The 25,567-nt window shown below is 36.2% G+C and overlaps 1 protein-coding gene across 3 annotated transcripts in view; it reads right to left on the reverse strand.

The window, feature by feature from the left end:
• The window catches only part of NUP62CL (nucleoporin 62 C-terminal like), an 80,574-nt gene that overhangs the window by 39,115 nt on the left and 15,892 nt on the right, over positions 1–25,567 (reverse strand). For all 3 annotated transcript variants that reach the window (XM_063084166.1, XM_063084167.1, XM_063084168.1), the window contains exon 2: positions 9,031–9,135. In XM_063084166.1, coding sequence (XP_062940236.1) covers positions 9,031–9,135 — 105 coding nt within the window. The remainder of the gene's footprint in view (positions 1–9,030; positions 9,136–25,567) is intronic.

Here is a 25,567-nt window from a genome sequence, read left to right on the forward strand (position 1 = left end):
ATGTACCTTTTGGACATTCTGATGAGATGCTCAAAACCCACTTAGCCACAGAAGCTACAGAACTACAACCAACTTACTGCTTGCTATGTTACTACATCCCAATGAGTGTCCCAACACATCCCAATAATTCTAAACTCTTACTAGGTACAATAGGAGCTGCTCCACCTGCTCCAGGGAATTTTAATCCAAATCCCAAAGTTATACCACCAAGTGTTCTAGCCGAAGTTGTTGAGGCATCAACAGCAGAGAACAACATAATATTAACTATTACCCTTTTAATCAAAAACAATAAGAAATTCATATAGTCTTTTTCATCTGAAGAGTCCTTCAGACATTTTTGGTTAAACTTCAACACACCATGGACAATCCATTTATATGGGATGTCCAAAAAGGCAAATCTCTGGAGATGGAAAATAGATTAGTGCTGTCTTTGGCTGAGGGATCTTATGGGGATGATGGAAATGTTATAAAACTAGATATGGTGATGGTTACACAATTCAGTAAACTTACTAAAAACCATTGAATTGTACACTTAAAATAAGTTAACTTCATGATATGTAAGTTATAATTCATTAAAGTTAATTAAAAGATACTATGATCCAGATATCTTTTCATTTTGTAGGCAAGGACATTAGAGACGAGAAGGTGGGAAAAGCTTGTCAGAGTTCAGAGGGCAAGTCTTTGAGTGAACATGAATTAATTTGATAACTTTAACTCCAAACCTCAGACATGGTCATATTCATTAAATCTATTATAGGTTGAGAAGGATATTGCTTAAAAATATCAAAATTATTCCAGAATCAATGTCATGTCTCAAAATTGAAATCTACTTGGTAGAAAATACAACTCATGTGGTAACCAGCAATTTTAAGGAATGTTTACTTATGCCAACTGCACAATAGGATGGGCATGGTATGTCAGTATTCACGCTTGACTAAGCATCAGCATTTCCTGGCAAGTTTTATTCCCAGGGGTGTTAACATCCTTGCTATCACAGGGCTTTGGGGGACCAGATTACAGCTAGGATTACAATACAACAAAGTTTAATGATGAACATCATGGTACTGTGAAGAAGATACCTCAAAAGCACAGTCAGTTTATAGGGGTCTATAAGAAAGAATTGCCTAAGAGGGCCTCAAGCCACCCACACTAGAACACATATGCACTGCCACAGGACTCCCAGCCCAGGCTAGTCCACACCGCCCAGAGAGGCCCAAGAGCCACTGGGCCCACAGGGCCCTGAGCCATGTGCACCGGAACAGGTAGGTGATGCTGTGGGACCCCCAGCCCAAGTCAATCCCTGTGGCTGCGAGAGGCCTGAGCAACCAGCCCACAGGCTCTAGGATCGAACAAGTGGACCATGAAATCCCCTGTCACAATGACTAAATACCAAAGGATAGATACAAGAAATATGAAAAATCAAGAAAGTATGACACCACCAAAGGAAAATAATAACTCTCAAGCTCTAGATCCTATCGAACAGGAAGTCTTTGAAATGACTGACAAGGAATATCGAGAAACAATTCTAAGGAAACTAAATGAAATACAAGAAAACTCAGACAGCACAATGAAATGAGGAAAAGTATACAGGACCTGAAAGAAGAAATGTACAAAGAAATCAATGCCCTGAAAAAGAATGTAGCAGAGGTTACGGAGCTGAAAGAATCATTCAACAAAATAAACGACACAGCAGGCTAGAATAAGGAGAAGAGAGAATTTCTGACCTTGAAGATGGGCTATTCAAAATAACACAGGTGGACAAAAAAATAAATAACTTAAAAAACTGAAGAAAATCTAAGAGAGATAACAGACAACCTTAAGCACTCAAATATCTGAATCATGGCTATTCCAGAAAGGGAAGAAAAAGGAAATGGCATTGAAAACATATTCAATGACATAATAGCAGGAAATTTCCCAGGTATAGGGAAAGACACAGATCTTCAGATTCAGGAGGCTCAAAGATCCCCAAACATATTCAACCCAAAAAGGTCCTCTTCAAGACATGGCATCGTCATATTGGCAAAACTCAAAGACAAAGAGAGAATCTTAAAAGCTGCAAGAGAGAAGCGACAAGTCACTTTAAGGGAGTTCCAATCAGACTGACATCAGACTTTTCATCAGGAATCCTAAAAGCCAGAAAAGAATGGGATGATGTATTCAAAATACTAAAAGACAAAGTTGCCAGCCAAGAATACTTTACCCATCAAGGCTATCCTTCCAAAATGAAGGAAAAATAGTATATTCTCAGAATAAACCACAGGAGTTCCCTACCACATGACCAGCCTTACAAGAAATTCTCAAGGGAGTACTAGTTTTGGTACCTGAAAAACAACCACTACTGCCATGAATACTCAAGAAAGAACGAAATGCACCAGTAAAACAAAAACGCTAACAATAAAGAGAAAAAATAGTTTATCTACCACCCCAGGAAACCAACAAACACAGAAGACAAACAGAAAATCAAAAAGAAAGGGACAAAAGATACTTAAGACATCTGAACAAAAATCAATAAAAAGCTAGGAGCAAGTCAACACCTTTCAATAATATCTCTAAATGTGAAAGGAATTAATTCCCCATTCAAAAGACACAGACTGACTGACTGGATTATAAAGATGGACCCAACAATATGCTGCCTTCAAGAGACTCGCCTCACCTGTAAAGACACATATAGACTAAGAGTGAAAGGATGGAAAAAGATATACCATGCAAATAGAAAAAAAAAAATGAGCTGGAGTAGCTATTCTTATATCAGGTAAAATAGACTTTAAACCGAAAACCATACAAAGAGATAAAGAAGGCCACTATATAATGATAAAAGGATCTATCCATCAAGAAGACATAACAATCATAAATATATATGCACCCAAAATTGGAGCAGCCAGATTTATAAAGTGAACACTATTAGACTTAAAGAATGAGACAGACGCTAATACCATAATAGCAGGGGACATAAACACCCTACTCTCAATATTGAACAGATCATCTAGGCATAAAATAAACAGAGAAACACAAGATCTAAACAATACTTTAGACCAATTGGACTTGGGAGATACCTACAGAATATTCAATCCAACAACCTCAGAATATTCATTCTTCTCATCAGCACATGGAACATTCTCGAGGACAGACTACATTTTAGGTCACAAATCAAGTCTCAACAAATTCAAAATAATTGGAATTATTCCATGTATTTTTTCAGATCCCAATGGATTAAAGTGAGAAATAAATGACAAATGAAATTCTGGAAACTATACAAACACATGGAGGTTAAACAACATTCTACTTAATGACATATGGATCCAAGAAGAATTAAGCAAGAAATCAAAGAATTTATTGAAACTAATGAAAATAATGACATCATACCAAAACATGTGGGATACTGCAAAAGCGGTACTAAAGGGTAAATTTATTGTATTAAATGCTTACTTCCAAAAAATGGAAAGATGGCCTGTAAACAACCTAACAGTTCACCTTAAAGAACTGGAAAAACAAGAATAATCCAAACCCAAAGTTGGCAGATGGAAAGAAATAATTAAGATCAGAGTAGAACTTAATGAAATAGAAACCCAAAAAATGATATACAAAAGATCAATGAAATAAAAGTTTGGTATTTTGAAAAGATAAATAAAATTGACAAACAACTAGCAACGCTAAATAAAAAAAGAAGAAAGAAGACCCAAATAACAAAAATTAAAAAAGAAAAAGGTGATATTAAAACTGATACCTCAGAAATACAAGGAATCATTAGAGACTACTATAAATAACTATATGCCAACAAATTTGAAAATCTGTAGGAAATGGATAAATTTCTGGACACACACAAACTACCAAAACTGAGCCAAGAAGATACAGAAAATCTGAACAGACCAATAAAAATAAAAGAGAACGAAGCAGTTATCAGAAATCTCCCAACAAAGAAACGCCCAGCACGGGATGGGTTCACTGCAGAGTTCTACAAAACCTTCAGAGAGGAATTGATACCAATTCTCTATAAACTATTCCAAAATATTGAAATAGAGGCCATTCTCCCAAACTCATTTTATGAGGCAAACAACACCCTGATACCAAAACCAGACAAAGATACAACAAAAAAGAAGAGTACAGGCCAATATCCTTGATGAATATAGATGCAAAAATCCTCAATAAAATACTAGCTAACAGAATACAGCAACACATACACAAAATTATATACCATGGTCAATTGGGATTCATCCCAGGGATGCAAGGTTAGTTCAACACATGGAAATCACTAAATGTGATACACCACATCAATAAAATCAAAGACAAAAACCATATGATCATCTCTATAGATGCTGAAAAAGTATTTGACAAAATTCAACATTCGTTCATGATAAAGACTCTCTACAAGTTAGGTATAGATGCAAAGTATCTCAACACAATTAAAGTCATATATGATAAGCCCACTGCCAATATCATCATGAACAGGAACTAGACAAGGATGCCCACTCCCACCACTCCTATTCAACATAGCGTTGGAAGTACTAGCCAGAGCAATCAGGGAAGAGAAGGAAATAAAGGACATCCAGATTGGAAAAGATAAAGTCAAACTGTCCTTGTTTGCAGATGATATGAACCTATATATCAAACAACCTAAAACCTCTACAAAAAAAATTCCTAGAGTTGATAAATGATTTCAGCAAAGTTGCAGGATACAAAATCAACTAACAAAAGTCAGTGGCATTTCTATATCCAACAGTGAACATGTAGAAAAAGAAATCAAGAAGCTGGCCCATTTACAATAGCCACCCCAAAATAAAATACTTAGGAGTAAAATTAACCTAGGATGTGAAAAATCTCTGTGAAGAGAACTACAAAGCACTACTGAGAGAAATTAAAGGGGACACAAGAAGATGGAAAGATATCCCATGCTCTCAGATTGGAAGAATTAACATTGTGAAAATGTCCACACTACATAAAGTGATATACAAATTCAATGCAATCCCCATCAAAATTCCAATGACACTTTTCCCTGAAATGGAAAAAACTATCTTAACATTTATATGGAATATCAAAAGACCATTAATAGCCAAAGCAATTCTGAGCAAATAAATAAATAAATAAATAAAGCTGGAGGCATAACACTACCTGACTTTAAACTATATTACAAAGCTATAAAAACCAAAACAACATGACACTGGCATAAAAACAGACATACAGATCAATGGAATAGAATAGAAAATCCAGAAATCAACTCATACACCTACAGCCATCTGATCTTTTACAAAGGCACCAAGTTTACACACTGGGAAAGAGACTGCCTCTTCAGCAAATGGTACTGGGAAAACTGGATATTTATATGTAGAAGAATGAAACTGAGCTTGTACCTCTCACCATATACCAAAATCAACTCAAAATGGATTAAAGAATTAAATATACATCCTGAAACAACAAAACTCCTTAAAGAAAACATAGGAGAAACACTCCAGGAAGTAGGACTGGGTACAGACTTCATGAATTTAACCCCAAAAGCACAGGCAACTAAAGGAAAAATAAACAAATGGGATTATAACAAACTAAAAAGCTTCTGCCCAGCAAAAGAAACAATCAACAGAGTGAAAAGATAACCAACAGAGTGGGAGAAAATATTTGCAAAATATACATCTGACAAAGGATTAATATGCAGAATATACAAGGAACTCAAACAACTTTACAGCCAAAAAACAAATAACCCAATTAAAAATTGGCAAAGGACCTTAATAGGCATTTCTCAAAGGAAGATATACAAATGGCCAACAGACACATGGAAAAATGCTCAACATCACTCAGCATTTGGGAAATGCAAATCAAAACCACTTTGAGATACCATCTCACTGTAGTTAGGGTGGCTAATAGCCAAAAGACTGAGAATGATAAATGCTGGTGAGGCTGCAGAGAAATAGGAACTCTCATACACTATTGGTGGGACTGCAAAATGGTGCAACCTTTATGGAAAATGATATGGAGGCTCCTCAAACAATTACAGATAGATCTACCATATGACCCAGCTATTCCACTACTAGGAATATACCCAGAGGAATTGAAATCATCATGTCAAAGGGATACCTGTACTCCAATGTTTACTGCAGCACTATTTACATTAGCCAAGAGTTTAGACCAGCCCAAATGTCCATCATCAGATGAGTGGATAAGGAAACTATTGTATATCTACACAATGGAATACTACTTTGTATAAAAAAGAATGAAATACTACCATTAACTTCAACATGGATGGACTTAGAAAAAATTACATTAAGTAAAATAAGTCAGGCACAGAAAGAAATACTACATGTTCTCACTTATTTTGGGGACCAAAAAATCAATCAATTAAATAAATATACAAACAAATGGTGCTGGTGGGCAGGGAAGAAGATACAACAATCACAACAATTCCTTGAACTTGTTAAGATGAATGAACAGATATGATGCTGGTGGGAAGGTGGGGGAGCGGGAGGGGAGAAAGAGGAATTGGTAAAGGAACATGAAAATCAACTACATTGTATATTGATAAATTAAAATCAAAAAAGAAAGAATTGCCTAAGACATATACTGAATTCAATATTTTCAACATTTATCTATTATTCTACTAATGAAGGATGTGCAACAAAAAATTGGGGTTATGAGATAACATCCTACCTCTAAGCTCAAAGCATCCAGATATTCCTCTAGAGTGGGAAAGGTCGTGAGACATCATATAGTTCCAGTCAGAACTCCAAAACTACAGTGGTCCTTTGTCATGCTCCCCTTTGCTAGATAAAATGTAAGGACCACAAGCCCAGTTTATATATACACTAGAGCAAGGTCCAATGTTTATTTCCCACTTTGTCTTATTCACATAGATAATAAGGACTTCTTCCCTTCAGACACACTTGGCAAAATTCCCACTCTTCCTATTACTATTTTTTTTTACAGAAAATATAATTTTCTTAATATATTTTTTTTTACATTCTAGGATGTTGTTGTGGAACAGTTGGGATTAAGGGGGAGAAGGGAAAGGGAAATAAATGTGACATAAGAAGGAAGAAGGAGGAGGGGTAGGATTGAGGCCTGTGGCACCCACCTCATTCCCACAGGGGAGACCAGGGGGCTTCAAGTGGTGGCTTGGTAATTGCTAGGCTGCATGCAGATATCAGGGGGGTTTGGCAAAAGCCCTCGCCCCCCACCACCCCAGCTTGGGAACTCAGGGCCCTTCTTGCTGTGGCTTGGTGATTGTCGCTGGGCTCATTGCATATGTTTGGGGAGTGTGGCCGAGGCACTTGGCCCCCCCACCGCCCTGGCTTGGGAGAGCCCAGGGTGCTTCTAGTGGTGGGTCAGTTGTCATTGCTGGGCTGGCTATGCATGTCTGGTGGGCATGGTTGCACGTGTCAGGGGGGTGTGGCCGAGTCCCCCACCTCCCACTCTTGGGATTGGTTGTGGATATCTGGGGGCATTGCTGAGGCCTGTGACCCTCCCCACTTTCTGGTTTGGTAGCTTAGGGGACTCCTGGTCCTTCTAAGTGTTATAGGAGTTCTTTGGTAAAATGAGACCTTTGCTAGTTAATATCAAACTTTGTCCCTGGTTGTGGGTACTTTGTTTTTTTCTTTCAATTCTGTGTTAGATTATTTGCTGCTCCCACCACTTAAGCTCGGTGCTGGAACTAATATGTTGTCCTTTGCTTCTAAAATGGGGGAACTTCCTGTGGGGACCAGTTCTTGAGCTGTGTGGTTTAGCTAAATTGCTGCTTTGCTGCTGATTCCCTATGGAAGGCTTTTTGTGCAGCTCAGGTTTTAATGGTTGACTTTATAGGTACTTCTGGGTCTAGTGAAATCTGGTGCACCTGGGTTGTGTAGAAACTCTGGTCTGGGCCTGAGTCTTTTCATCAAATGGTACCCCATGCATTCTATGTTCCCGATCAGTCTCCTCTGAATGGTCCTATGCTGATTAGGGGGCTGATCAGCTGTCCTTGCTATGCCCGTGTTCTCCAGGTGGGCCCATCTCCCCCACCACCTGTGCTGCAAACACTTCCCATAGGATGGGCCATGTGCCAGTTCTTTGTGATGACTCACTGGCCTCTGAGTGACTCCTTTTTTTCAGTTGTTGTGGCTCTTCACTCCAATGTGGATCCACAGGAACCCTATTAGTGCTCTTGCTGGCCTGGGGGCCACCAAGGCCCTCTTCTCCCCTGCCGCCTCCAAGTAACTTCATCCAAAAGGCATAGCTGTGGCTTTTGCCAGCTCCTGCTCCATGTGCTCAGCAGCTCCATCCTTGAAGCAGCCAGGGCTCAAAAAGATTGGAGCGATTCTTTCTTTCTCTTATCGTGGCTTCTCCCACCTTCATGCACTCTGTTGGTCTCTCCTCCTTTTTCCCTGAGCTCTAGGGGTCCCAGCTTGGCTGTCATTGCTTTTTTATAGTTGTAAACTGGTTGATTTGTGGGAGAGAGTGACACTGGGGACCATCTATTCTGCCATATTGACCCAAAGTCCTGAGCATCCTGGAAGGACTGGCAACTCTGCAGCCTGGTGCTCTTGCCCCAGGCCTGAGGCACAGGGAGGCTACTGTTGTGCACTCAGAGCACAGGATATCATCCCACCTCATCTCGGCTCTCACTGGATAGACAAGTGGGCACGCTGAGAAAGACTGCACAGAGGTAACTTGAGAGTGTGTGCTGGGACCCCATGGACACATTCTGGGCCATCAAAGCAGCCATGGCCAGGTGACTTCCCAAGTCCTGGTAGCGCTCTCCCACTCTTCCTATTCTTAATAGCCCAAGAAGTTGTAAACATCACAATGTTGATGAATTATATGCTTAAAGTTATCATTTTAAGCTGTAATAACCATGTTAATGAAAAAAATAATATTAATAATAAAAAAATTCACAGCTAAAGCATGACAATTAGGCTCTTAAACCAAGCTACTATTGATATTAGCAGCAACAGATGAATTCAAGCATAACGATAATTTATGAGATGCAGGAGATCCACAGCTCATATCGGCAAATTGACTTAAGTGGCCTCATGGGAAATAATAGTATTTTCTTTGGAATGAGTAACTTACATGACATCCTGGTAGCAGCAGTGGAGGCAAAAGCACTTGATATCGAGGTAAAAAACATGGTGCTTGAACTAGTAGTGGTGGCAACAGCAGATGCTGGAATGAAACCTAAAAAAGTAATGAGCAGAAAACTATTTCACTCAAAATAATTTTTTAAAGGTAAAACACCATTATAACATGCTTCATTTATATAAAGAAAAAACAAGGCAAGGAGAAGCAGGTACCATGAAACCGAATAAATAAGAAACAGTAAAAGCCTGATTGAAAAACTAGTGCATCAGAATTGCTTGGTATAGCTAGCATTCTAGTACCATCATAACAAAGAAATTCTATTTTACTGAAATAGTAGACATAAGAGGGTGATCCACTTCTAAAACTGAGTCATAAGAAGTCCTGTGTGCCCGTTCCTCAGTGAAACATCATAATTGGCAAAAAGTATTTTTTTTAATTGGGAATCATTAGAAATTGTCCTAATAGCATACAACAAATGAAGAAACATTTATTCAAGAAAATCTGCTAAAACTCAATTATTGCATTATCTTTTAATTCTATTTTTCCTTGAACTTTTTAAAGTACCCTTGCATATATATCCAAGAGAAATGAAACATATATTCACAAAAAAATATGTACATGAATATTCATAGCAGCATTATTTGTAGTAGACAAAAGGTGGAAACCACCCAAATGTCTATTCATTGATGAAAGGGTGAAACATGGTATATGCACACAATGAAATTTTATTTGCCATAAAAAGGAAAAGAAGCACTGATACATGCTATAACATGAATGAGCCTTGAAAACAATACGCTAAATGAAAAAGCTAGCTTTCATGACTAGTCATGAGAGACCAAATAATGTATAATTCCATTTTATACAATGTCCAGAATAGGGAAATCTATAGAGACAGAATGTAGCTTAATGGTTACCACAGACTGGAAGGGAGGGAGGAATGGGCAGTGACTGCTAATGAGTACAGAGTTTCCTTTTTGGATGATGAAAATGGTTTAATATTGACTATAATGATGATTGCATAACTCTAAATATACTAAAGCCCTGTGAATTTTACATTTCCAATGCGTGAACTGTATGTATGTGAATTATATCATAATAAAACTGTGATAAAAATAATTGAAGTCTGGGATAAATTTTTAGAAAACAGATTACCTGCCTCTTGCTTTGAAATTTAAAAAGAAAACTATAAAAGAAATAAAATTGGAGAAATTAAATAAAGACACAAAAAAGATTAATGAGTTACTTGAAAACAAAGTTCCTGTATCTTAATCCTCACTATAGATCACTGTACATGGCACATGATAGTAAGTGTTCAGTACATGTTTCTGCTGAATTGAACCAACTGTTTCTAGACTCCAACACATAATTAGAGATACACTATTTCCCCTTCAAAAGGATAAAGTTCTTAATAAGTAACTGCACTTGCAACTATTACTGCCTGCGTCCAACCGTCCAGCAATTCATGGCAGGAAGACTGCTATCCAAAACACCTAGGTCAACTGGGGGTGAAGGGGGCAGGGAGGAGATGCCGGGAAGGAACTGGGAACTTCACCACATACCTCCAACTATTTAAAATGTGTATAGTGGAATATCAGTATGTTTCATTTAGGAGAAGTACCACATGTATACTTTTAAAGAAATCACCAATTTTATAGCAAAGGCACTCACATTTACAGTTTATTACCTTCCGGTGAGGCTGAATTTTTAATATGGGTTTAATGGCTACTTTAATTTCTTCATTTGGAGCTTCCTATTCCTGTCATTGGTACATTTTCTTATTGGAGAATACAGTCTTCTTATTACTGATTTTTAATAATAGTGTATATCAAGGCTATTTAGTCAGTCTTATGTTGCAAAAATTCTCCTACCTGAGTTTGTCATTTGTTTTTTATTTTGGTTTTATGTTTTTATTTATACATATATATGAGGTACAAAGTTGACTATCAGTATTTGTGTACAGTACGTGATGATCAAATCAATATTATTAGCATATTCATCATTACACATCATAATGACTTTCTGTGTCCCTTAACCAATTACTCCCTATCTCCCCTCTTCTGCCCCTTTCCTACCTCTAGTAACTATAGGTCTGTTCTCTCCTTCTGAAAGTTCAACGTTTAGTTATGGTCTTTCTTTCTTTCTTTCTTAGCTCCCACTTATGAGTGAGGACATGTGGTATTTCTCTTTCTGTGCTTGGTTTATTTCACTTAACATAATTTTCTCCAAGCTCATCCATTTTACTGTGAATGTTAGACTTTCTTTTTTATGGCTCAGTAGTACTCCATGGTGTATATATACCACATTTTCCTTAGCCAGTCATCCATTGATGGACATTTAGATTGCTTCCAACTCTTGGCTATTGTGAATAGAGCTGCGATGAACGTGGGAGTGCAGATGTCCCTTAGACATGATGATTTCCATTCCTTTGAGTATAGACCCAGTAGTGGGATTGCTGGATCATATGGTACATCTAGCTGTGGTTGTCTGAGGAACCTCCATACTCTTCTCCATAATGGCTGTGCTAATTTACAGTCCCACCAACAGTGTAGAGGTGGTTCCTCTTTCTCCAAATCCTCACCAGCATTTGTTATTCTCTGTCTTTTTGATATAGCCAGTCTAGCTGGGGCGAAATGATATCTCAATGTGGTTTTGATTTGCAGATCCAAACTTAAAACGCCCAACCTGACTGCCAATATGTTTTTTTGTTTGTTTTTTATGTAGTCAAATTTTTTCATCATTTTTTCCTCTGTGGTCTAAGACTCCATATTACGTTTAAAAAGATTTTCCCTCTTAAACATATGAAAAGGTGCTTAACCTTGCTTTTAAGATAAAATTGCAATTATAACTACATTGAGAACAATTTCACCTAACAGATGACAAGAAATCAAAAACTAGTAACACATTCTGTTAAGGACACTGTGAAGAAACAGGCAGTCTCACAGATTCCTAATGGAAGTGCAAACTGATACAACTCCTATGGAAAACAAGTAGTCAATGTTTTAAAAATTACAAATGCATCTATCTTTTGAACCAGCAATACTTCTTCTGGAAATTTATTCACAAAGATGTACTTGCAGGGGCTGGTCAGTTAGCTCAGGTGGCTAGAGTGTGATGTTGTAACTCCAAGGTCTAAAGGTTCAGAACCCCATACCAGCCAGCCTCCCCCCGCCAAAAAAAAAAAGAGTAAGAAAAACAAAGGTGTACTTGCATACCTGTAAAATGATATCCACTGCATCACTGTATTAGCCAAAGAAAAAGTAACCCAAATACCCATCAGCAAGGGACTGGATACATATACTGATTGATGTAAAACAAACAAACAAACAAACAAACAAAAAACCTCCAATATGTTTAAAATAAGTGTATAAAGTTTAAGTAAAGTACAGAATAGTGTGTAGAGTGTATAATTTATGTCAAAATAAAGGACAGAGGGCTAAGAATAAATGTTTTTATGTACTAACAAATCCATGAAAAAGCTCTGCGAGGATATAAGCAATTACAATGGTTAGCCGAGTGTGGGAAGGGGGCAGGAGTAATAGTGTAGATGAGGGACAGTATACCTATTTATACTTTTTATAGTTTCATTTTTGAACCATTTGACTATATTATTTAAAAAGTTTATATGAACAGTCTTCTCCCTGACCTGAGAAATATTATTAATGTATTTTCATATTCATCTATACTTTAAAAATATTTATGGTTTCATTTTTTACCTTTAATTCACCTAGTATTTCTTTTGGTTAATCATTTTACGCAAAAATTAATCCCCTTTTCCCCCAGGAACTGGTTAAGCAACTATTGCAATTCATTTATTCACTACTATATCCTGTCTACCCATTAATTTGAAATGTCACAAACAGATTTGTTTACATACTTTAAAATACTTCACTGATTTTTTCTCTGTTTCATTCCAGAGTTTCAATTATTGTAGCACTACATTTTATTTATTTTTATATTATATAATATTTTAAATTTACAAGAAGAGAATAAACTTGTAATACATTTTCTTTTTTTTTTTTTTTCTTTTTTGCACTGCAAGTAGGAACTTTTTTCTTTATTGGTTATGAATATTCACGGGGTACAAAAGCTAATTGTCACTACTCGCGCCCAAGATGTGATAGCCAGATCCATACTGGCCGCATGCCCATTACCACAAATTGCGATGATACCCGGTGTCCCCAACACAATTATCCCTGACCTCACTCCCATCCCTCTTTCCCCACTCCACTTTGTATCCCTAGATATGTTCTCTCCCTCTGCAAATCCAATGCACCACTGTGTTGTCTTTCCTTCCTTCTTTCTCTCTTAGCTCCCACTTATGAGTGCCACATGTGGCATTTACCCCTCTGTGCTTTGCTTATTTTACTCAACATAAGTTTCTCCAAGCTCATCCATGTTGCTGCAAAGGAGAGAATTTCATTCTTTTTTTATGACAGAGTAGTATTCCATGGTGTATACATACCACATTTTCCTTATCCAATCATCCATCAATGGACATTTAGGTTGGTTCCCTATCTTGGCTATTGTGAACAGAGCTGCGATGAACACAGGAGGGCAGGTATCCCTTTGACACGATGATTTCCATTCCTTTGGGTATATACCCAGAAGTGGGATTGCTGGATTGCATGGAAGATCTATCTGTAGTTGTTTGAGAAACTCCATACTGTTTTCCATAATGGCTGTACTAATTTACAGTCCCAACAACAGTGTAGGAGTGAGCATTCCCTTCTCTCCACATCCTTGTCAGCATTTGTTATTCTCCATCTTTTTTATTACGGCCAGTCTAACTAGGGTGAGATGATATCTCAGTGTGGTTTTAATTTGCATCTCCCCGATGATTAGTGATGTTGAGCATTTTTTTCATGTTGGCCATTTGTATGTCTTCCTTCGAAAAATGTCTATTCAGCTCCTTTGCCCATTTTTTAATTGAGTTATTGAATTTTTACTGTGCAATTGCTTGAGTTCCTTGTATATTATGGATATTAATCCCCTGTTAGATGTATAGTTAGCAAAAATTTTTTACCACTCTGTAGGTTGTTGTTTCACTCTGTTGATTGTATCCTTTGCTGTGCAACAGCTTTTTAGTTTGATATAGTCCCATTTATTTATTTTTTCTTTTGTTGCTTGTGTTTTCCAGCTCATGCTCATAAAGTCTGTGCTGAGACTTAGTTCCTGAAGTGTTTCACCTATATTTTCCCTTAGTAATTTTACACTTTCAGGTCTTATACTTAAGTCTTTAATTCATTTTGAGTTGATTTTAGTACATTGTGAGAGGTGCATGTTTAGTTGCATTCTTCTGCATAAGGATATCCAATCTTCCCAGCACCACCTTATTGAAGAGGCAGTCTCTTCCTCAATGTATGTTTTTGTTGCCTTTGGCAAATATCAGATGGCGGTAAGCCTGACGAGTGATTTCTGGGTTCTCCATTCTGCTCCACTTGTCTGAATGTCTATTTTTACGCCTGTACCATGCTGTTTTGGTTACTAGAACTTTGTAGTATAATTTGAAGTCAGGTAGTGTTGTGTCTCTGGCTTTATTTATTTATTTTTTTTCTGCTCAGGATTGCTTTGGCTATTCAGGGTCGTTCATTGTTCAATATTAATGTTGAGATTGTTTTTCCATTTCTGTGAAGAATGTCATTGGTATTTTAATGGGGATTGCATTGAATCTGTAGATTGCTTTGGGTAGTATAGACACTTTTCACATTGTTAATTCTTCCAGTCCAAGAGCATAAAATGTCCTTCCATCTTTTTGTGTCTTCTTTAATTTCTTTCAGTAGTGGTTTGTAGTTCTCATTGTAGGGATCTTTCACCTCCTTGGTTAAACTGATTTCTAGGTATTTTTTTTTTTTGACTGTTGTGAATAGGCTTACTTTCTTTTTTTTTTTTTTTTTAAAGATGACCAGTAAGGGGATCTTAACCCTTGAATTGGTGTTGTCAGCACCACGCTCACCCAGTGAGCAAACCGGCCATCCCTATATGGGATCCGAACACGCGGCCTCGGCGCTCCCAGCGCCACACTCTCCCGAGTGAGCCACGGGCTCAGCCCAATAGGCTTACTTTCTTGATTTCTCTTTCTGTTAGCTCATTATTGGAGAATATAAATGCACTGATTTGGAGGTCTTTATTTTGTATCCTGCACTGCTACTGAAATTATTAACCAGCTCTAGGAGTTTTCTGATAGAGTCTTTAGGTTTTTCTACATATAGTATCATGTCATCTGCAAATAGGACAGTTTGACTTCATCTTTTCCAATCTAGATACCCTTTATTTCTTTCTCTTGCCTGATTGCTCTGGCTAGTACCTCCAGTGCTATGTTAAATAGAAGTGGTGAGAGTGGGCATCCTTGTCTTGTTTCTCTTCTTAAGGGAAAAGCCCTCAGTTTTTCCCCATTCAGAATGATACTGGGGGTGGGCTTGTCATAGATGGCTTTTATTGTGTTGAGATACTTTACTTCTATACCTAATTTGTTGAGAGTCTTTATAATGAAGGGATATTGAATTTTGTCAAATGCTTTTTGGGCATCTATTGAAATAATCATATGCTTTTTGTCCTTGAGTTTATTGATGTGATGTATCACATTTATTGACTTTCGTATGTTGAACCATCCTTGCATCCCTGGGATGAATCCTGCTTGATCATGGTGTATAATTTTTTTGATGTGTTGCTGTAATCTGATTGCTAATATTTTGTTGAGGATTTTGCATCTATGTTTCTTCATCAAGGATATTGGCCTGTAATTTTCTTTTTTTGTTGTGTCTTTATCTGGCTTTGGTATCAGAGAATGTTGGCCTCATAGAATGAGTTTAGAAGAATGGCTTCTGTTTCAATTTTTTGGAATAGTTTGAGGAGAATTGGTATTAATTCCTCTTTAAAGGTTTGGTACAATTCAGCTGTGAAGCCATCCGGACCTGGGCCTTTCTTTGTTGGAAGATTGCTAATTACAGCTTCAATCCCATTGCTTGTTATTGGTCTGTTCAGGTTTTCTCTCTTCTTGGTTTAGTCTGGGTAGATTGTATGGGTCCAGAAACTTATCCATATCTTCCAGGTTTTCATATTTGTTGTCATACAGTTGTTTATAATAGTTTCTAGTGATTCTTAATATTTCTGTGGTATCAGTTGTAATGTCTCCCTTCAATTTCTGATTTTTGTTATTTTGGTCTTCTCTCTCTCTCTCTCTCTCTCTCTTTTTTTTTTTTGTTGTTGTTGTTGTTAACCTAGCTAATGGTTTATCTATTTTACTTATCTTCTTGAAAAACAAACTTTTTGTTTCACTGATCATTTCTTGGGTATCTATTTCATTTAGTTCTGTTCTGATCTTAATTATTTCTTTCCATCTACTACATTTAGGATTGGATTGTTGCTGTTTTTCCAGTTCTTTCAGGCATAGTGTTAGGTCATATATTTGAAGTCTTTCCATTCTTTTGATGTAAGCGTTTTTTGCAATAAATTTGCCTCTTAGTACTGCTTTTGTTGTATCCCACAGGTCTTGGTATGATGTATCTTTATTTTCATTAGTTTCAAGAAATTTTTTGACTTCCCATTTAATTTTTTCTTGGACCCATAGGTCATTCAGGATCCTACTGTTTAGATATCTGGAATGATTTCAATTTTTTAAAACTTGCTGAGACTAGACTTGTGACCTAATACGTGGTCTCTCCTGGAGAATGTTCCATGTGCTGATGAGAAGAAAGTATATTCTTTAGTTGTTGGGTGAAATTTTCTGTATATATCTGCCAGGTCCAGTTGGTCTAAGGTGCAGTTAAATCCTGTGTCTCTTTGCTGATTTGTTGCTTGGAAGATCTTTCCCATACTGAGAGAGGGGTGTTCAGGTAACCCACTATTAACATATTAGGGCCTATTTCTTTCTTTAGGTCTAAGAATATTTGCTTTATATATCTGGGTGCTCCAATATTGGGTGCATACATATTTATGACTGTTATGTCTTTTAGCTGGATAGATCCTTTTATCATTATATAATGGCCTTCTTTGTCTTTTTTTATGTGTTTGGCTTAAAGTCTATTTTATATGATATACAATGGCCTTCTTTGTCTTTTTTTTATGTGTTTGGCTTAAAGTCTATTTTATATGATATACAATACAAGAATAGCTACTCCTGCTCGTTTTTGGTTTCTATCCCTTCACTTTTAGTCTGTGTGTGTCTCTATAGGCGAGATGGGTCTCTTGACATCAGCATAGTTTTTTAATCCAATCAGTCAGTCTGTGTCTTTTGAATGGGGAGTTAAATCCATTCGCATTTAGGGTAGTTATTGACAGGTATTGTTTAATTGCTGTCACTTAATTGCTTTTGGTTTAGATGTTTTAAATATCTTTTGATCATTACTTCCCCTTTTATTTCTCTTCTTCAATGTTAGTTGGAAATTTGAGGTGGCATGATTTAGCTTCTTTCTCTTTCTCACTGGCATTTTTGTTCTAACAGCAGGTTTTGCTCTTTCTTGCGTATATGTGATAGTGATCATCATTTTTTTAGATTCAAGATGAAGGACTTCCTTAAGAATTTCTTGCAGGGCTGGTCGTGTGATGGTGAACTCCCACAATTTTTGTTTGTCTGGGAAATATGCTATTTCTCCTTCATTTCTGAAGGAGAGAATTGCTGGTTAAAGAATTCTTGGCTGGCAATTTTTTTCTTTAATTGTTTTGAATATATCATTCCACTTTCTTCTGGCCTGTAGGGTTTCAGTTGAGAAGTCTGCTATCAGTCTGATGGGGGTTCCATTATAGGTGACTTGATGCTTTTTTTTCTCTTGCTGCTTTTAGAATACTCTCCTTGTCTTTGAGCTCTGCAAATTTGACTATAATGTGTTGGAGAGGATCTTTTTGGACTGAATCTCTTTAGGGACCTTTGAGCTTCCTGGATCTGAAGGTCTGCATCTCTCCCTACACCAGGGAAGTTTTCTGTTATTATTTCCTTGAATAGGTTTTCAATACCTTTTCCTTTCTCCTCCCCTTCTGGAATACCCACAATTCGGATATTAGAGTGCTTGAGGTTGTCTGCTATCTCTTAGATTTTCCTCATTTTTAATTCTTTCTTCCTTTTATTAGTCTGCCTGGGTTATTTCGAAAAGACCATCTTCGAGATCTGAAATTCTTTCTTCTGCTTGCTCTAGCCTGCTGCTTAAGCTCTCTGTTGTGTTTTTTATTTCAATAAGTGAATCTTTCATTTCTAGGAGTTCTGCTTCACTCTTTTTTAAGGTATTAATCTCTTTGTAAATTTCCTCCTTCATATTCTGGATATTTTTTCTTGTTTCCTTTTGTTCTCTTACTGAGTCTTCTTTTATCTCTTTGAGTTTTCTAAAGATCATTGTTCAGAATTCCTTTTCAGACATTTCAAAGATTCCCTGTTCTATAGGGTCTGGAATTCGAGCATTACTGTATTCCTTCAGTGGTGTCATATCTTTTTGTTTGTAGTTCTAGTATTTTTTTTCTTTGATGTTTGGTCATCTGGTAGAGGACTTGCTTATTCTATTACTCTGGGGATGGCTATGAAGATAAAGATTTCCTCCTCTGATTGCAGGCTCTACTGGTGACTCTTCTTATATCAGTGTAGTCGAGTGAGTGGCTGGTGCCTGTAGAGTGGGCCTGGCTGCTAGTGTGGTGGTGAACTGTCCTTGTGGTGACAGAAGGTGTGGCGGTGTCTATATTATACCACCTTGGCTCCTGTTCCAGCTTTCTGTGGCCAGAGACTGAGCTCCTGGTGCCATGCTGATCTTGGCTCACCACAGCGGCTGCTGGGCTGTGGGCACTTCCCTTCTCTCCAGCGCCTTAGACTCTATAGTACATTTTCATGCATTTTCCTTCAAATTCCCCATCATTACTTTTCTTAATAAACAATAGAGACAGCTAGTCTCATGGGTTTTTTCCCACATTTGAATTTTAGAATCTTGTCAAGTCCCATTATGGTTTTACAAGAATTGCATTAAATACACAGATTAATTTACAGATAAATGATATCTTAATATTATTAAGCCTGCACAGTCAGTGGGTCTCTTCATTTATTCACATCTTCTTTTACATTCCTAAATAATTTTTTTTGGTTTTCTTCATCTAGGTCATGCACATTTGTAAAAGTTTATTCCTGAAGCATTTCATACTTTTGGTTAAAATTGTTAATGGGACCTTTCTCCATTATATTATTTCCCAACTACTATTGCTTACACATGGAGAACCTATTGATTTTTGTATTATTTATTTTGTAACTGACCATATTACTGAAACATCTTCACTAGCTCTAATTAAATTTGCACTTGATTTATGCCCATATTTTAAAATCTTGATAATTTGTCTCAGATACTGGCATAATTTCATGGGCCTGACCTTAAATCACATATCCAGAGGTAACTAAGGAAGCAAATACCACTTATATGATTTGCTTTTAAGTTAAATGAGTCTTACTCTTAAATAGAAAAGGGTTTAAGAGACACTCTCATTTTCTTAATTATAGGATAAGACCAGGGTTTCTCAACAGGGCACTACTGACATTTTCAGGCAGATAATTCTTTTTTTGCTTGGATTATAGGATGTTCAGCACGATCCCTAGGCTCTATCTGGTAGATGCCAGTAGCATCTCCCCAGTCTTGACAACCAAAAATGTCTCCAGACATGGCCAAATATCTCTAAGGGAGTTGGGGGAGGCAAAATCACGTCCAGCTGAACTAGAGGAAGGGTTCATTCAGTATCATAATTTCCTCCATCTAGTGCTATAAGGATACCAAAATCAGCCTTAATTCCATTATGTTTAAGAACATAAGAAAATGCCAACTATCTTACTAAATTATTGGGCACAGAAGATAGCCGAGATTTTTTTTAATATAATGGGGAAATGTGGCCTTACACTACAAGATAGGGGGGCATGCTACAATAACTAAAATCGTGATACAAAGAACAAGAAAGTGCAGATAAATAGAACAGAACAGGAAGTCCAGAAGCATAGTCAAGCATATCACAAATGCAACAACTCAAATAAATAGGGAAAGGATGTCAATTAACAATATATGATGTTCAACCAGTTGAACTCACTAATCATTTGGAAAAAAATAAGATTTAAAAAAATATAAACTATTAAAAAAAGAATTTAGAATTTTGAGATGGAAAGGCCTATATAAATAATCCCACAAAGAGAAATCCAGAAGAAGAATGAAAGATTTGACAATATAAGAATTAAAATCTTAAGTTCTTCCATTTCCAGGAAGATAGAGTAGATGTACTTTTTTCCCTTTTCCTCCTGCTAGATACAACTAAAACTCCTGACTAAAGGAAGTTCTCTAAACAGAAATAAAATGATAAAAAATCTTGGAACCTCAGAAAAGAAAAAACAACTGATAAAAAAGCAAAAAATATGTGTAAATACAATAGACTTTCCTTCTTGTCTTGAGTTTTATTAAGTTTTATGGTTGAAGCAAAAATTACAACCCTGCCTGATGTGGTTCTAAATATACGTACAGAAAATATTTAAGACAAGTACATTACAAATGGGGTAGGGTTAAGAGTCATACAGGGAGAAAAAGTTTCTATATATCACTCAAATTGGTAAAATGACACCGCTAGGAGACTGTTTATAAGTTATGCATATATAATACCTAAAGCAACCACTAAAAAGGCTATGCAAAGAGATACTCTCAAAAACACTATAGATAAATCAAAATGGAATTGCAAAAAATGTTCAAGTAACCAATAGGAAGGCAGGAAATGGAAAAGAGAAATGAAAAGCATAACAAAATAAAATCTAAGTGGTTGACTTAAGCTCTAATATAGCAATAATTATAGTACATATAAATGCCTTACATATACCAATTAAAAGAGAGATTGGCAGAGATTAAAAAACATGGCTCAACTATGTCTAAGGAACTCACTTCAAAAACAATGATATAGGCAGGTTGAGAATAAAAAGATGGGAAAAAAAATACCATGCAACATTAATCGAAAGACAGTAGGAGTAGATATGTTATTATCAGATAAAATACACTTCAGAGCAAAGACAATTACCACAGACAGAGGGGGATACAGTTAGTCCCTCCTCATCTGTGATTTTGCTTTCTGTGGTTTTGCTTTCCATTGTTTCAGTTACCCACAGTCAACCATGGTCAGAAAATAGGTGACTATAGTATGATATTTTGCTCCCCTCTTTGAAGTGCAACATAAAAAAAAAGATATTTTGAAAGCCCACATTCACATAACTTTTACTACAGTATATTGCTATAATTATTCTATTTTATTATTAGTTATTGTTATTAACTCTTACTGTGACTAATTTATAAGTAAAATTTTATCATAGGTATGCATGTATAGGAAAAAAACAGTATATATAGGGTTCAGTACTATGCATGGTTTCAGGCATCTATTGGGGGTCTTGGAACATATGCCCCATAGATAAGGGGAGACTACTGTATTTACACAATGATAAAAGAGCCAATTTTCTAATAAGTTAGCAATCATATGTGTATGCAGCAAACAATAGAGCTTCACAATATATGAAGCAAAACTGAAAAAACTGAATGGCAAAATACATAAATTCCCTATTACACAGTTAGACTTCAATACCCCTCTCTTACCAATTGATAGAAAAACTACTTAGTAAATCAGCAAGGATACAGAAGAACTTAAATACATCATTAACCATCAGAATCTAATTGACATTTATAGACCACTTTACCCAACAAAGCAGAATACACATTCTTTAAAAGTGGCCACAGAAAAAAGTACCAAGATAGATTATATTTTGATCCATAAAACAAACCTCAACACATTTAAAATAAGTGAAATGATACAGAGTGTGTTCTCCAAACACAATAGAATCAAACTAGAAATTAATAACAGAAAGATAACAGGAAAATCTCCAAACATTTGAAAACTAATCACACTTCTAAATAACCCATGGATCAAACAAGAAGTCTCAAGGGAAATTTTTAAATACGCTGAACTGAATGAAAATGAAAATTCATCATATCAAAATTTGTGGGACACAGTTAAAGCAGTGCTAATAGGGAAATTTATAGCATTAAATGTACACATTAGAAAAGAAAAAAAGTCTAATCAATAATCTAAGCTCTCCACTGAAGAACCTAGTAAAGATTAGCAAAATAAGCCCAAAGCAAGCAGAGGAAAGAAAATAACAAAGGTCAGAAATCAATAAAATTAAAAACAAAAACAATAGAAAAAAGTCAATGATACAAAGAGCTGATTCTTGAAAAGATCAATAAAATTCGCAAACCTCTAGTAAGATTGACAAAGGAAAAAAGAAAGAAGACACAAATTACCAATATCAGGAATGAAACAGGAGATATCATGACACACCTTGCAGACTTACTATGCCCACAAAGGTGATAATTTAGAAGAGATGGAACAACTCCTCCATAAACATAAACTATCACAATTCGTCAGTATGAAAAAGATCATTTGACTAGCCCCATAACTATTAAGGAATTTGATTTCATAATTTTATAACCCCTCCAAAATTAATCTTCAAAGTCAGATGGTTTTACTGGAGAATTCTATCAAATTTTTAAAGAATTTCTTTCAGAAAATAAAACATGAGAAACAGTTCTCAACCCATTATATAAAGCTAGTGTTACACACTGACCCAAACCAGATAAAGACAATAGAAAAAAGAAAACTGCAGACCAATATCCTTCATGAATGTAGATGCAAGAATCCTTAACAAAACAATAGCAAATAGAATTCAGAAATACATAAAGGAATTATACACCACGACCTAGTGGGATTAATTCCAGAGATGCAAGGTTCTTATAATATTGGGGGTTAATTAATGTAATTCACTATATGAGCAGGATAATACTACAGCACTAGTAAGGGTACCCCCAGCCCAAAAGCCCCTGTAATCACTGTAGGTTATGTGGAAGCAGTGTTGTCCAAGTTTAATTTTGGTGCATTTATTCTAAATAAAAAAAGGGAAAAAAGCAACATAATAGTTTTGACATAATAAATGGCAGCTAGATACCATAGCTCCTGTCAAATTAAATTTTAAATATAAAGAGTTTACAAGATTTTGTTCTAAAAGTTATTTCATCTCGACACAGAAAGAAAGATAACCAGATAATAATGTAGGAATCTATCTACAGAGCTCCCTATTTCCTCATCCATAGATAAAGTTTACCTAATTCAATCTACTTTGAGGGGAAAAAAAAGTTTTAAAATGTTTTGCTGGGGAAAGAAGAGTTCAGAAAATTTTGTCTTCAGTAGAGACAACAGGACTTATTCTTCCTCTTTCTGCCAGTCTTGCAGACTTTATTAAATAACATAAGTTGTTATTTTAGACATGGAATCACAAAGTCAAATAAGAATTTCAAGCAATTTTAAAATGTATTTTATGACACATGACAAATTGCTTCAATATTTATGTTACCCCTCCTAAGAAAGATTATTTAGCACTCAATTACTAGTTATTACATAAGTATAACAGGATAGGAAAGAATTCCAGAGGAAATACTCCAGCTTTCATGAGGCTATCAGGTACTACTGAAAGACATGAATCCAACTGTATTTACCTAGAAAGACATTAAACGAGTGTGTCCTTTACAATTCTGAGATGCAGAAGGGAAATCTGTATAATCAAGGTCATAGTAATATCAAAAGAAAAAGATCTCTCTAGAGAGTGACACTTACTATGCAAGCAGCCTAATTTCAAGATGATAATGTCTGAAACTCAGTGAGTACTCCTCCTATGGCTCACATAAGATGAAGAGAGACATACAGATCAGAATTCAATATGCCTTGTGTCTCAAATATGAGATGGATTCAACTTATAAGACTCTCTTGGGAATGAGTGGCATGATTCCAAACAGTTGACTTAGAAATGCCGTACCATTTCTTTGCCCTGTCCATACTCTAAAGTTTGTCTTTGAAGACAATTACCTTTGTAGTCACTAAAAGAATCAGAAACTGTGTTGCTCTTACCCTAAGGAAAATCCACTTCTTACTGGGGAAGGATTTGATGCAACTGGTGTTCCAAAGCTGAATCCTGTAGTAGGCATAGCTGGAGCTGGATTACTAAATGAGAACAGACTGGTGGAAGATGAAGATGTACTTCTAACTGGTTGGGACCAAGTCTCCAAATTAAGCCCTCTTATACCAGGTGTAGAGAAAGTAAACCCTGTTGTCTTTGCAGAGCTAAAAGTGAATCCAACTGTATGGGTTCCAATTCCTCTAAAATTACACCCACTCATGACTCCAAACTCTAAAAGGGTATAAGAGAGGAATGGAAGAAAAAAATTTAGAGATCTCAATGAGACCTCCAAGTGAAGACGGTGGATGAAAGCCACACTGAAATCACTCCTTTGTACTCCAAACTCCTAGAAATAAGAATTAAAATCCTTTAATAAAAACATTTTTAAAAAATGCAAAGTTTTTCCAGAAAAACAATTTTCCAGGTGTCAGACAGAGAGGGAGTTTGTATCTGTGACAACTGTGAGCAAAAGCTGAAGCTGCTTAACCCAAGGAGATGCCTTAAATAAGGTATGTGCCTTAACATCTGAAAATGTAATGGTTGATTATGGGTATGATTCAAGGCCACACGGTAAGGCCATAGGCTCCTGAATCAGCAGAGAGCTGGTGAAGCTTAAATCTGGGAAATATATACAAGAGGATGGAAAAGGCAATGGAGACATATGGGAACCCCAAGCTGGTACAGAAGATATGCATAGATGGCTCGAATTCAATTTACCTTTGTGGTGTAGAAATTTCAAGCTAAGATGTTAACATAAAAACTGGTTAGGAATTGATGAAACCTTCAGAGTCCAGGTAGGTTGCCCATGATATCACTTAACAGAAATGTCTTCACTTCCTAGGTCACACATGGTCAAAAAAAGCCCACAGAAAATTAACTCATTGACAAGAACTACAAAACATCTAAGTAAGTCATCTTTAGTCCCCCAAAATGAGAGAATTCTCATCCAAGGAATTAGAGATAATAGATCAATCTGAATGGGCACATTAAAATATGTGTTTAATATGTTCAAAGAACTCAAGAAAGAAATAACATCCATAATACAAGAAAGTAAATGTGAAAAAGAACCAAGAAGAAATTCAAGAAAGGGATATCAGTATTAGAAATAAAAGGCTCAAGCAAGAGTTAAATAATAGACTAGACACTGTTGAAGAGGAAAAAAAAATAATTGAATTGGAAGAGAGAACAGAAGAAATCTGCCAGAACACAGGGCAGATAAAATGATGAGAGAGAAATTAAGAGATAAAGAGAAAGATAATTTCCAATATATACCCAGAAGGAATATAGAAGGAAAAAACAGAATGGCAGAGATAATATGCAGAGGGTTGATAAATGACTTTGCTAGAACTGAAAAAAAAAAAAAAAAGAGTCCTCACATTAAAAAGGCCATCAAGTACAAGCAGGCAAACCCTCTCTACCACCCCCCCACACCCCTAGAATTTATTGAAAACCCTAGAATATTAAGTATAGAGAAAAAATTTTGAATGTTACCAGAAAGAAAAAAATAGATTTACCTAATAATGAGTAACAACCAGATTGACAGCAGGC

This window comes from Cynocephalus volans, chromosome X (assembly GCF_027409185.1).
Source record: "Cynocephalus volans isolate mCynVol1 chromosome X, mCynVol1.pri, whole genome shotgun sequence".
NCBI classification, from domain to species: domain Eukaryota; kingdom Metazoa; phylum Chordata; class Mammalia; order Dermoptera; family Cynocephalidae; genus Cynocephalus; species Cynocephalus volans.